At 42.3% G+C, this 14,925-nt stretch overlaps 1 protein-coding gene across 1 annotated transcript in view; it reads right to left on the bottom strand.

Moving 5' to 3' along the window:
• Positions 1–14,925, bottom strand: part of LOC122813775 (sulfotransferase family cytosolic 1B member 1-like) — a 278,964-nt gene that overhangs the window by 61,434 nt on the left and 202,605 nt on the right. Inside the window, exon 6 of the mRNA XM_044086272.1 lies at positions 8,237–8,420. Coding sequence (XP_043942207.1) covers positions 8,237–8,420 — 184 coding nt within the window. The remainder of the gene's footprint in view (positions 1–8,236; positions 8,421–14,925) is intronic.

Raw genomic sequence — 14,925 nt, 5'->3', positions numbered from 1 at the left:
CACCCCAGATAGACAAACAAACAGTGAAGACCTTCTCAAATGCCGACTTCACATTTCTAAGGACTGGTGTGGTCTCTTTCAAGGCCCCCAAGCCAGCGGACACCATTACCCAAGCCACTGTATCACTTAGAAATGCCTTCTACCAGCACCTCCAGGACTGCATGGATCAGGCAATAACAAACAAAACCAAGACTCTTTGTACCACAGGCAAGCATCCAGTCTGGTGGACCCTAGCCGTAAACAAGCTCTGCAACACAAGGAATGAGCTACTACGAGATAGAGTGTGCTCCGTAGGGGGGAAGACACCCCTGCTCATTGTGAGTATAACACTGGGTTCCCCCATACAATCATCCGAGGCATGTTTTGAGAGTAAACCCACTCAGGACTCAAGGGACAATCATGAGGCCTTTTTTACCTATGTTTGAAACCTGGGAGGGAACTCCCAGATATGCTCAGAATTAGTTTGGAATGATGTAGATATCACTGCACCTACAGAAATTGCCAACATACTGGCTGACAGGTTCAGTGCAGATTTCTCACCCCCCCTCCCCCCAACTGGAGGGGTATCTACACCAGAGGATTGTAGCCCCCCAAACATCTCCGATGCTGGGGTGGGAACTGCTCTATCCATGGCGGAAAACACTTTATCCATGGGACCCGCTGGTGTCCCCAGTTGTGTGCTCCATGAACTCAATGAGTAATTACACCCGCAATTAGGGCAGCTGTTTAATCTTAGCCTCACCTCGGGATATGTGCCCAAAGAGTGGCATACGGCAATGGTGGACCCACTTCACAAAGGAGGTGCCTCCACCAACCCTGGAAACTACCATCCCATCAGCTTGACAAGCCTGTTCTGCTAAGTTATGGAGAGGATCATAATGGGAATTATAAATGAAGACATAGGGGACCTGCAGACATTGGATCCAATCCAGTTTGGCTTTGTCAAGGGCAGATCATGCCTTTTAAACTTGGTTGACTTTTTCAAGACAGTCACCCAGGCCATTGACGTGGGCAAGGCAGTCCACACAGCCTACCTTGACCTGGCAAAGGCTTTCGACACAATACCCCACTCAGGTATCATTGAAAACATCACCAGCTTAATTGTGAACCCATACATCATAGCATGGGTTGCAAACTGGCTAAGTGACGGCACACACAGGGTCAAAGTTGCTGGTGCCATGTCACACTCCAGAGCTGTCACAAGTGGTGTCCCACAGGGCTCAGTCCTGGGCCCACATTTGTTCAGCATCTACTTTTCGGAAGTATGAGCAAACACAGGAGGATTATGGCTGACAAAGTTTGAAGATGACTGCAAACTGGGAAGCATAGTTGGAAACCCATCTGACACAGACATCCTTCAGAAGGGTCTCAGACACGGATAACTGGTGCCAGAGCCATGGCCTTACATTAAACACTAAACAATGCATAGCCATACCCTTCAGGAAGAACAAGGTTACCACTAGTTCCCATCTAGGTGGCAATCCTCTAAGCACAGAGGAGGTTATCAGGGACCTGGGCACCCAGGTTGACAGTAGCCTTTTGTTTGACACTCACATTGCCAGGGTAGTTTGGAAGACCTTCTACATTGGCCAACTCATCATGCAAGGATTCACATCTAGATCAAGGGAGGTCATTGTTCCCCTGTACTCATCACTCATCAGACCAATGATTGCATACAATGCCCCATTCAGAATGTATGTGGCCCAACACCTGCAATTGGATGGGCCCACAAATTCCTCAACAGGAGGTGAAAGGGTCTCAAACATATTTCTTATGCTGCCCGACTGAAGGAATTCAAGCTGTATTCAGTCGCTTACCGTCTGCTCAGAGGTGACCTGTGCCTGACATACAAGGCTATGTCCATCCCAGAATTAATGAACATGCTTCACCTCAAGACATCTACATCCATCAGAACTACAAGGGCAGGAGACTTAAACCTCAACACAGATATTAATAGGATGTGCTGGAGGGACAGATTCATCAACCAGAGAGTCCCTATGCTGTGGAACAACATCCTGGTACATGTGAGGCTGAGCACCTCACTGGCTTTGTTCGAGTGAGATCTTGACCAATGGATGGGAGATTGCAGGTATACCTCAGGGATAACCTCAGTATCACTGCTTGACAGAGGCACAGAAAAATAATGGGCATTTTATCCATCAAATTGAAGGGGTGGCAGAAGCCACAAAACTCTGGGCTAGGCTTATAAATGCCCTAGGGCAGATAGCCTAGTATGAACCTATGAACCTATGAACATAGGCCTGGGGCAGTTCCTGCTATTAGGACAGTGGTCTGCAGCAAGCTATGTAGTAGTAGTCAGTTTTAGCCATTGGTTTTTGACCATGGCTATTCCATGTTGCTTCTTGTTGTGGTACAAACATGGGTGTGTGGTTATCCATGCCATTTATTGCTAGTCACCCTCATTTTTATCTTGTTCCATGTTTTTGCACATGTACATCACTGTATGAGGTGTGACCTGGTAGTGTCAGGGTGCTGATGTGGGCTTTGACCCTGTTTTCTATTACAGCACTGATATCTACATTCTCTATACTGTGTGTGTTTACACTGCATGCATCTTGATGTTTATACTTCTGGCATTGGGTAGCATTACATCTAGGTTCCTATCCCTTGTGGTACCCATGAAGTGGGTTTGTGTTTTTGTGGTTTATGATTGTTGAGGGTGGATGTTAGTTGGGGTCCTCAGGTGTGCATATGGTACATGATATTACATTACTTAACACATGGCATTCATGCCTCAGGTGGTGCTGCAGGGCCGCCTCTGTCGGATGCACATACTACACTCCCGGTACATGTTTGGAAGCAGGTTGTGTCATATTAGGCATCCCTGTTACTGTATGAGTGAGTCAGAGTGGGTATCAGTCCCAGTGTTCCTACTGACCAAGTGTATGTGCTATGCGTTGCCTCTTTGCCAAGGCCAGGGCATACTGGGCACGCCTCCTTCTGCCTACTGGGACAAGGTCAGGTTGTTCCTCCTCCGAGTCACCCCCTGCCTGTGGTGGCCTTGGCAATGGTGGGGATGTTTGGCCCAGCCCTGTGCTGGTCCTGCTGCAGCTGTTTCCGCAGGATCATATTATGTAGCATAGCACATATCATGATCATTTGGGTACATGTAGTTGGTGTGTACTGCAAGGCTCCACCAGATGTGTCCAGACACCGGAACCGTGACTTGAGCAGCCCAAACACACGCTCTATGACATTACGTGTTTGTGCGTGTGCCTCATTATGGCGTTCCTGTTCAGGTGTGTGTGCATTTCTGATGGGTGTCATCAGCCACAGCTCAAGTGCATAACCTGCATCCCCCACTAGGTGTCCGTGTGGGAAGTCCCCATTGGCAAATGATTGGTACAGCTGCGTCAGATGCCAGATATGGGAATCGTGGTAGCTCCCAGGGCAGCCAGCACACACATTCATTATTATGCCCTGGGCATCACACACGGCCTGGCAGTTGATGGACGGGTATCCCTTGCGGTTAATGTAGGCTCTACCCCGCTCACCGGCTGGTGCTTTGATGCGTACATGCGTGCAGTCTATTGCACCCAGCACCTCAGGGTATCCCGCTATTTGCTGGAAGAGACTCATATTGCTGGCCACAACCTCACAGTCATTAGGACATATATATGATCACTGACATGTGGTGACATGGCATCCAGGAACTGGTGCAGTACTCTGGAGGCTGATGCCTGTGATACCCCCATCATATCACCAGTTGGTCTCTGGAAGGTACCTGTTGCTAGTATTCTTAGGCCAACACATACCTTGGTTTCCACTGGGATGGGTTCCCCTCTGTTGGTTCTGTGTGTGAGATGTGGCCTGCACAGCTCAACAATCTGCTGCAGAAGGTCTCTGTCCACTCTGTAGCGCTCTACTATCTCCAGCTCATGTAACCCATGGTAGGTGACCCTGGGCCTGTATACTCTTCTCCTTCTCCTCACTCTGGGTTGTCTGTCAGCATCTGCATTGTCACCACCCTCAGCAATTCGCCTATGCCTGATTATAATAGCTATGGCAGCCCCTAGCATTTCTGCTCTGAGTTCAGCTTTTTTCAGTTTTCAAATCTGATAGCTTAGTTTCTGGCAGTATCTCTTGTGAGAAACAGCCTGCACTGCTCTTTGCAGTGTTTTAAGTGCTGGGTTGGGCTTCTAGTCTGCCTGTGTAATTGCCTGCTTCTAATTGTTTCCACCAATTAACTCCAGCAGTATCTTCTGGCAGTTTCCCTGTATTTTAGTTGTTTCCTGTTTCCTCTCTATTTCCTGAGGAGGAGCAATGTGCACACCAGCTTAAACACGCTCACAGTCACTTAAACGCAGCACACATCTCTGCACGGTGTTACACGCAGCACACATCCTTACACGGTGTGAGCTTGGCTGATTCATGTTAAAACGCTACAAGACACTGCTTTAAACACGCACGCCAAGAAACCGTTGTAAACAGTTTGCAACACGCCCCACATGTTGAACCTGCCTTACACGCTGCACGCACAAGATGCACATATTTCAAGAAACTTGGAGTGTAGGGATAGCGTATACCCTCAATTTCTTGACTTTCCTAGTGTTCTGTTGGGACACACCTCCTCCCCTGATGTCTGTCTGTCATCTGTTACCTTACATTGCCCTCCAATCTGGTACATTTATTACTATCCTTCCCCCCCGTGATGTCACCTACCTCTTACTCTGTTCCTCCCCCTTCTCTAACTCTTACACTACTCAGAAAGTGCTCATTACCTATGTGGCAGTGTGATTCAGTATTGTAACCCTCATTTACATAGGATTGCCTAGTAATGCTTAGTTACAGGTCTTACACGGTGCTTCCCCCCCTTGACAACCACTAAACGGAGGCCATATTGTTTTTGGTCTGCAAGTCCCTCCATTGACATTCCATGTAATACATAAATCCCACAATTGTGGGCTTATAAGCTTCGGTTTTTAGTTTTAGGTAGCGCACCCGCTTTGCGGGTGCGCTGCAGTTAAGCCGAGAAATGCCGTAAAGAAAAAAAGTTATATAACTTATTTTTGCAACAGTTTTTCATGCCAATGGCCACATATTTGGCCATTGGCATGCTTAATGAAACATCTTTATTTGGAGCTGACATAGCTCCGTTTTTAATTTTGCAGAAATGTACTCAGTTGTCAGCTGAGTACATTTCTGCAGCTAACACGTCCATTACACGGACTGGTTTCGGCTTCGTGGATCGCTCAAATACCTCATTTGCATATCTTTAAGCTGCAAATGAGGTATTGAGCATTTCCACGCCCAGTCCGTGTAAGAGACGTGTTAGCTGTCTCTTACACGGAGATTTGGGCTGTTCCTGAATCGGGAGGCTTACACGGAGGCTTACACTACTCTTGAACTCCGTGTAAGCCTTCCTGAATCTGGCCCTAAGTTTTTGCTGAACCATTTAAAAGAGGCTACAGACAGCCTTCTAGTAGGGCAGGTTCTGGGGCCTGATGAACTTGCATATGATTTCTGTAAAATTACCAAGCAAATTTTGACCCCAGAATCACGGAATGTTTTAGAAAGAGCAGAGAGACAGAGTTGGCAAATTAGTCATGTCCTATAGATCTGCCACTTCTGTGGTATTCCAGAAGGGTGACAAAGAAGGTCCAAGATAGCTGATAGTGGGCTATTATCACCTATACCTGCCTAAAGAAATACTTTCAAGAAGAATTTAGACAGAAGAATCGAATGAGTCACAACCAGACTGATGCATCTGACAAAGATTTGCAAAGAAAGGTGTCTGAACTAACACAGTTGTGGCTTAAGATAAACAGCTGCCAGAATGCCTTTCTCTTTAGCTGTCATAATGACAGATTTTGTAAAAAGCCCTCAACACTAAGAACACAGATTTGCTTTAGGTGGTGCTGAAAAGGCAGGATTTTCGGTTGAAATTCTGTAAATGATGCAGCATTTGGATTTTGGGTTGAAATTCTGTAAATGATGCAGCGTTCTCTGGACAGATCCCTTAGCTCAGATTTGCAATAACAGTGTGTGGACTTACTCCTCCTTATAAATGATGAAAGGCATAGGCAGGCATGCCACACCTGTTTTATTTATATTTATGGAGTAGGTCTTAGCAAGTTATTGTAGAACTCAAGCAGGGACCCTAATTATATCGACTGCTGGTATGAATAAAATACCTCAAGCTGGTTTACAATTGACTGCCGTGCCTGTCTTTAAGAACCACAATGCAGTACAACAGTACTGAAGGATATATTATGGAAGGTTACTTTCACTTCAGGATTATGAGTACAGGGCAGTTTGTGACAGCGCTCTTAAACTCTATGTGTCAGGACAGACAGCTACAGCTACAGAAGCACAGCTTTCAAATTCTAGTCACTCAAATATTTTGTATGCTGATCTCAGTCCATAACATAGAGCTCGAGAAAACTGTCAGTGGAAAAAGTGTCACCTTCCTTTTCATTATAGAATAACAATCCTGAAACTACTAATACTGTCAAATATATTATGTCGCTAACCATTTACCACAGGCATGACTTCTTAAATGACTTGATAAACTGCAGACATTGTTAAGGGCTTTTGTGTTGCATGCTAAATTATCTAATTTAATTGGGGCAATGTTGTATCCAGTAGAAAGACTGGAAGGCTGGAGTTTTTCTGACCTTAAACTCTATGCTTTAGGTGCATATATGTCAGGAATAATGTGCCGTAAATTAGGGACCCTGCTACAGGGACAGCTTCAGAGACTTAATGGATACAAGTACGCTACGAAAGGATTAGACATTCTGTATCTGAAAACTGAATAAACTAGAAAACTACTTCTGTAAACTGATCAACATGAGTGAGAAAATGGATACGGATTGGCGAATGGTTAACAGTATATAGCAAACACCTGTACCAGAGAAGGAAAACAGATGTTTGTTTAACTGGTTTTAACCAAGAACAGTGTGTGCTGCTGGTTTAAACTTTGTCTTGAGATTTTTTTACCATAACGGTCATGTTGCAGAAATGTATACTCAGGGAAGATGTCGTTTTGCCTACACTTAAAGCTGCAATTGATCTTTCAACAGAAAGGGCAGGGTATAACCCTTTTAGTCATGTCAGAAACCAAAGACAATAAATGACAGGATGTTAAGTTTAATAATGCCAGTCACTTACCAAGATTGTATCCCTGCATCTAAAGCTATATATGGAGGCTTACATCAGGAATGGGAATCGGTTTTACCTACCACATCGCCATCGGTCTTATGGGATAACGTGTTAATGGAAAGAGCAACATTCAGAAATGTACCTATCTAAGCATTCATAGCAGTCAAACTGGAAAATAAGAGCAAATCCCACCTGTATAGCTAAATAAATAGGGGTGTTCAAAAGTCAGACGCATGTTGTCAATGGGGTCTGTGTTAAACTGTCAACTGCACACACTGTTGAAGCTCAGAACAGTGAATCAAAAACATCAGAAGTGGTGGTAGCTTGTTGTCTAAGATCGCATTACAACAGGTAGAGGAGTTTTGTCCTTTCCCAGTTATAGCAAAATCTGGGAGCTGGTATATCAAATTGGCAAAAAAAAAAAAAAAAAAAATTATTTATGTGTGTTTTAGAAGTTTTTTGCTTTCTTTTAATGTTTTCCTATTTAGATGTTCTGAGGGTTGATGATGTGTGCAGTTAACAATTTAAGACAGATCCGTTGTCAATGAAACCAAAGGAATGCCATGCTTGTCACGTAGCATGGGAATACCACAGGTTCCATCCTTGTGGGAGAGGTTACAAGATGCTGTCACTTCTGTTACAAATGTTTCTACCATAGGAGCATAGAGTTTTCTGGATATTTAGAGTACTGTAGAAAAGGTATCCACTGCATAAAGGAACATGTATATGTCTCGGACTTCTAACATTCCTTGCTGCTGTATTTAACATTTGGAGATAGTTATTTGCTAATGCTATTTGGAACATAAGTATACATGAACACAGATTACACAGGACCATGAATGAAAACCTGGTAACAAAGTCATTTCTAACAGCTACTGGTCTATATTTTTGTATTGCCTGGTTAATTTAAGCTGTGAATTTGCACTGCATAGGTGTTAACTAATATGTGTATATTGAATTTATATTCTTGCTTTATTTATGTTGCTGGACATTTCACAACTACAACTGAGTGACTTAGTATTGCTTATTATACTGTTTTTCTACTGCCATGTTAATGTAAGCAATTAAAAGGTCAGCAAGTAAAGGAATAATGTGATAAGTTTCTTCTGACCCTTTCTCATGAAGTGAGACGTCTTATGATCCAAGAAACCTGCTCCGGATACAGTGCTGTAGTTCGCCATGGGATTCTCTTTCATGACTTCAAAGGATGTGTGGTGGACAATCTTATCAATTATTTCCTCTGGCAACTCTTTCTCCAGGAAATTCATGATTCTGAGTACCTCCTTCCTCAGATCCTGAAAGAAAAGAGCACTTACAAAATAAACAGATACAGATACAGCTGTGCTTCTACGGTGTAATTCCCCATTTCCACAGCCTGTCATTCTTGGGGTATATTAAATAAACAGACACAGATACAGCTGTGCTTCTACAGTGTGATTCCCCATTTCTACAGCCTATCATTCTTGGGGTATATTAAATAAACAGACACAGATACAGCTGTGCTTCTACTGTGTGATTCCCCGTTTCCACAGCCTATCATTCTTGGGGTATATTAAATAAACAGATACAGATACAGCTGTGCTTCTACAGTGATTCCCCGTTTCCACAGCCTATCATTCTTGGGGTATATTAAATAAACAGATACAGATACAGCTGTGCTTCTATGGTGTGATTCCCCGTTTCCACAGCCTATCATTCTTGGGGTATATTAAATAAACAGATACAGCTGTGCTTCTACAGTGTGATTCCCCGTTTCTACAGTCTATCATTCTTGGGGTATATTAAATAAACAGATACAGATACAGCTGTGCTTCTATGGTGTGATTCCCCATTTCCACAGCCTATCATTCTTGGGGTATATTATGATGAATTATCTATTTCTATATTATTTTTAAAGAAAGGAGTTGAGTCAACGGTATTGTACAGCATTTCCTGACCAATCCGCTATCTACCATGTTTAGATAAAATAAAAGGGAGTGGCGTTGGTATAATGGTTAAGGTCTTCATCTCACAGATGCACGATACAGGATCTGATTCTGATCTCTGATTATTGGCTAGGTTTGTAGTGTTTACATATGTACCTATATTAACACTGTGACCTTATGATGGTGCAGGAACTTGGGTAGCTATGCACTTCTTTCCATAACTGAACATGTTCTCATTTATGAGGATTTGCTGTGGTACATTCATAAATGCCCTAATGGGAAACAGATGTCTTCCAAACCCAGATGTAAGCAGCTACCTCTAAGTAAACACCTTTCATTTTAGGTCATTTGAGGGCAAAAGAGCTCTTTTGGCAAGTGAGCAGTAAAATACCCATTTTTTGAAGTAATTATCCATTGCTTCTACAGATGGAAAATCAAAAGTGCATTTGTTAACTAGTGCAGTGGGCTAATCTGTAGTTGCTCATCTTCGAAGGACCACAGGATCACAGGAGATTACTAGGCTATCAACCCAGACATCATTTTAAGCCTAGTTACTTCATCCCAATGTATTACCACAGAAATGGTGGTCAATACTCAAGATTGCATTTAGTGATGACTGTCCATGTCCAGGAAGGTTGTGGGCTCTATCCCCAGTTAAGAATTTATGGTGCTCCATCCACTCATCCTTACAGTACATTCCAAGCCCATCCAATTGCCTCATGTGAGAATCAAACCCAGCAACTAGCACCTATAAAATGAACACCTTAACCACTATGCCAACCTCCCACCTAAAAAGCATGCAATCAGCCTACAGACTAGTACACGCCTGAACAATATCCAGATAGTAACCAAAGATGAGAATCATGCCCTGTACCTTATGCCTGTAAAGTAAACAGCTTAAACATTATGCCAATCCCGAATCATCTCTCTATATAAGTGACAACGTTTTTCATTTGAACATCACTAAAACAGTACCACTTGAGTGAGTGCTTTCCTCTCCTCCTCCACTTTTCTTTCCTCATGTTTTCATTTCAGTGCATTATCCACTGAGATTTCACGATCCCCTTATTATTACTGAATTATATTATCAACTCTGTCACTTAACCTCAGCTACATTATTGTAAACCCCTCCCCCAGTTGTTTGGATCATGGAGTGAGGATGTACGTCACCTGCTTAAAGTGGCTGTGAGATACAAGTGGGGTTATGAAGCACTCCACTGTCATCAGAGGTTCTGGCAGTTTCTCCATCTGAATTGTTCCCAACAGGAGCCAGAATGAGGCAACATGCACCATAAGCAAATCTACAAAATTAATTTTCGCTTAGTTCAAGCACTGGCCTACGTTAAGTGACTTTCTCGGTTACACAGTATTTAAACAGAAATTGACATATTCAAACCCAGGACTACAGGATTAAGTCTTGCAGTATCTTATAGGGTTAATTTTCTGAACTATACCACCAGACCACCCTCTTACTCAGGTCATCCGTAAAGACTATTTAATTCTGTTTTTAAATTGGAAACCTCTAATTAGACAGAATCCATTTACAGCAGGGGCTTAGACAGAGAGACAGAAAAGCTTTGTACATAAAAGTCATAACAATCCAGATGTCAAACAAAGTAACAACAGGGCACACGTTATACACAGGAAATCTTGTACAGCAATACATTTACAAAACATCATGTGCTGACATTACAATCAGAATAGGTATAATCAGAATATATAATATATCACAGTAAATCACCTTATCGTACGTGATCCTCAGTGGATATTATAGCAATAACCCACGCCTGGGTGTGGGTAATGCTGGATTTACCCACGGTTGGTGTGGTCTGGTCACGAGGGTGAAGCCCGTGTGGCCAAACAAAACAAAGCCAACCGTGGGTAAATCCAGAATTACCCACACCCAGAAGTGGGTTATTGCTATTATACAATGACATTATTTAAGAAAAAAAAAATTACTTTTCTTAAATAATGGCATTGTATAATGCCTCCTTGCTGCCCTTCCACAGCTGTCTGGTATTCTGTGGCAGTTCTGATGTACTGCGCATGCGCATGCCTACACAGTACATCAGAGCTGTCAGCAAAAGCAACAGAGAAAGCAAGATCTCTGTTGCTTTTTTAAAGCTGTCTCGCTATGTTAAACTCGTTTAACATAGCGAGACAGTGTGAAGCAATGGAGATCTTGCGTTCTCCATTGCTGTAATAAAAAGAGTTATAGTAATGGAAAAAGTACGGGCGACCGGACCTTTTTCCATTACTATAACTCTGATTTACAACGTGCACGCTGACCAATCAGCGTGCACGTTTTTGTATATTTAATGGGGGTTCATTGTATAATCAGAATTACTGTCTGTGTTCAGTATGGGTGATACTACTGCGTTTTATTTTCCTTTAGTGTCCTTTTTTGGGCCACACTGGACAATAGACACAATGAGTGTTTACTAACCACTTGGTTAAATAAAATGCATCACATTAAAGGGCATTCAGTGCTTAACATGCATGTACTAGCATATCTGTGACATTGGATTAAAACATATCTGATTTAGCGCTTATGCAAACACATCTGTGCCACTGGATTAAAACATGTCTGACTTAGTGCTTAACATGCATGTACTAACATATCTGTGATATTGGATTAAAACATATCTGACTTGGTGCTTAACATGCATGTACTAGCATACCTGTGATATTGGATTAAAACATAACTGACTTAGTGCTTAGCATGCATATACTAATGCATAAACTAATAATATTAAACTGTCACCTAAACTCCCACAAAAAGTTTGCCATTGCCTCACTTTACATCCCACCAAGAAATAACATTCCTGTTTTAGAAAACATACTTTCCTGGCTGACTGAAAACATCTCCTATAAAACTATCCTTCTGGGAGATGTCAACATAGACTGGTCTAAGCTCATGTCTGACCGCCCTAACATAGCTATTAATCTCCATGGTTTCAGAAAACTTATCACATGCCCTACTCGAATTAATAAAGCTACTGGTACCACTTCCATCCCAGACTGGATCCTCACCAACAACTCTAATCTCTACCACAATCCCCACACCCTACCTGACTCCCTTAGTGACCACCTTCCCATTTACATCCAAAGATTCTCTGTCCCAGTACCAATACCTAAATCCCATTTCTATAGGGACTGCCATAAACTATCCTTTAGTGTCCTTTTCAATGCTGACTCTTCCTTCAATGATGACTCTTTTAACTCTACTCTTGCATTCATAAATTGGTCCTTCCATCACCACCTCCCCCTTAGCAAAGCCATAGATGCATTTAACCAAACCTTCCTCAATATCTTAGACTTAGTTGCCCCCCAAAGAAAAATTAGAATTAAAGCCAACCATGCACCTTGGTTATCTAGAGAAACACACTCCCTCATGCACAAAAGAGACAGTATATGGAAAGCCTGGCAGAAAACCAAATCCTCAGCCTTTCTACAAAGCTACAAAGAGCTTAGAAACCTCACTAAAAAACGAGCGCATCAAGACAAGAAAAATTTCTATAATTCATCTCAAGCCAATCACCTCTCCAACCCTAAAACATTCTGGTCCACCATAAATAAAATTCTACATCCCGCAACCCCTCCACCCCAAACCCCTTCCCAAACAACTCACCTCTTGAGAGAGCAACGCTCCTCAATAACTACTTCATAGATACCATCCAAAAACTAACTCGCCCTGAATAAAACACATGTTCACCCCTCTGTACCCCCCACTCTACAAAAAGTAATAAGACCTCTTTCTCACTTAAACCTGTTTCCCCCTCCTATATCAAAACTCTTCTCCGTAAAATTAAACCTTGTTCCCCATCAGCTGACAAACTACCCCTGTCTTCCTCAAACTAGCAGCTGACTCCATTGCTTTTCCTATTTCTTTACTTATTAACAGATCAGTTCAAGAAAACACAGTACCTCACACATGGAAGTCCCTCTTTACCATACCACTGTACAAAGGAGGTAACTCCACAGACCCCTCTAACTTCCACCCAATTGCCATCTTATCTCCTCTTTCAAAAATTCTAGAAAAGTGTGTCCACACTCAACTCCTTAACTACCTTATACAGGAAAACCTCTTAACCCCCCACACAACACGGTTTCTGGCCCAAACACAGTACTTCTACTGCTCTCCTCTCTTTCACACAGGCTGTTGCATAGGCCAGAGACAATAACCAACTTGTGTCATGTCTCTTCCTCGATTTATCCAAAGCTTTCAATACAGTATCCCACAATAAACTTCTTTCAAACTGACTGATCTTAACCTCTGTCATTCCTCAGTATAGTCTTTCTCCAGCCACCTCTCTAATAGACTACAATCTGTCCGATGGCTTACTTCTTGCTCCCCCTTCCTACCTGTAAATACAGGAGTTCCACAGGGCTCCATCCTAGGCTCCCTTCTATTCAATATCTTTTCCAACAACCTTTATTCTGCTTGCAACCACTCTACTCTTATCCAGTATGCCGATGACTCTACACTTATCACATCCTCAAACAACTAATCTCAGCTCCTTTCCCATACTCAAGACACCTTCAATTCCATTGAAAAATGGCTCAGTGATAACCAGCTTATCCTAAACCCTTAGAAAACAAAACTTTTACTATTCCTTCCTAATGCACTCTCAATTCATAAAACTACCTTCTCCATCTCCTCTCTTGATAATACTATTATCACAGCTGATCCTACTATAAAACTCCTTGGCACCATTATAGATGACCAGCTTAAATCTAATCACCATGTCCACCAAACCATAAAGAAGACCCATCAAAATTGGGACTACTATATCGCAACAAAAAAATCCTTACCCCAGATACTAAGCTGTCCCTAGCAAGATCCTACCTCCGACCTGGCATTCTCTATGCTGATCCCATTCTCACAAACCTTCAAACCACCTTAATCACCCAACTAGAGCAAACCTACAACAAAATCACCAAATTTGCCACTGGTCTACCCTATAGATCTCACCACTGTATCTCATTACAACAACTCCATTGACCTGAATACCCCAAGCAACTTACTGTAGCACAACTCCAAATCATTCACTCCATCCTTTATAAACCCACAGCCTGCCCCTCCCTCTAATCACTGGTCTCTCTCTATATCCCCTCCAGATCTCTCAGAAGCTCCAATCAAAAAATGCTAGCCATTCATAAGCCTAACAAAAGCATAGGAAAATCTTTATATAACCATAATGTCTCCACAGCATGGAAAAGACTACCCACTGACATTATGACTACCACTAACAGTAACCATTTCAAAAACCAACTAAAACTACTATTTCTAGATTCATGGATCTGTCCATGTCAGGATCCTACCTAAAACCCCCATCCCTTCCCAACCTTATGTCACACAACTGTCTACCCAGTCACTCATCTGTCTACCCTCCTGCCTACATAAATACTTCTCTGTCTTCCTTTTACCCTTTCTTCTCTGATTTGCTCTCTCTACTCAATGATATTTACATCCTATCTTCCCTCTATATACTGTGCATTTACACATTATGTAAACTTGAGGTTCATTCCACTGCACTATATCAGGACAAAATCTCAAAGCACTTTTAACTAGGCTACTCTCCTGCTACACTGTCCTTGGATTACTAACGACTCAATCATAATTTGATTACTTATGACACAATCCTAATTTTTAGTCTACTGACAGTCTAGAGATGTGTTGTATTTTCTCTCAGTTACACCTAAGTCTTGTAAATTGCAAACTCAGACACTGTGTTATTTACTCCAATCTTTGCTTGTCTTGTACATAACATCACTTTTTATTTATTTTTTCACTACAGCTACTATGTATTATGTTAGATAACATGTTTTTATTGAATTCATTATCAAGACATATTGGAGCTTTTCTCCTCAG

The sequence above is a fragment of the Protopterus annectens genome, chromosome 10.part0, assembly GCF_019279795.1.
Source record: "Protopterus annectens isolate FY-2018-M chromosome 10.part0, PAN1.0, whole genome shotgun sequence".
Lineage (NCBI taxonomy): Eukaryota > Metazoa > Chordata > Ceratodontiformes > Protopteridae > Protopterus > Protopterus annectens.
The sequence above is the reverse complement of the archived record's forward strand: the minus strand, read 5'-3'. Positions and strand labels throughout refer to the sequence as shown.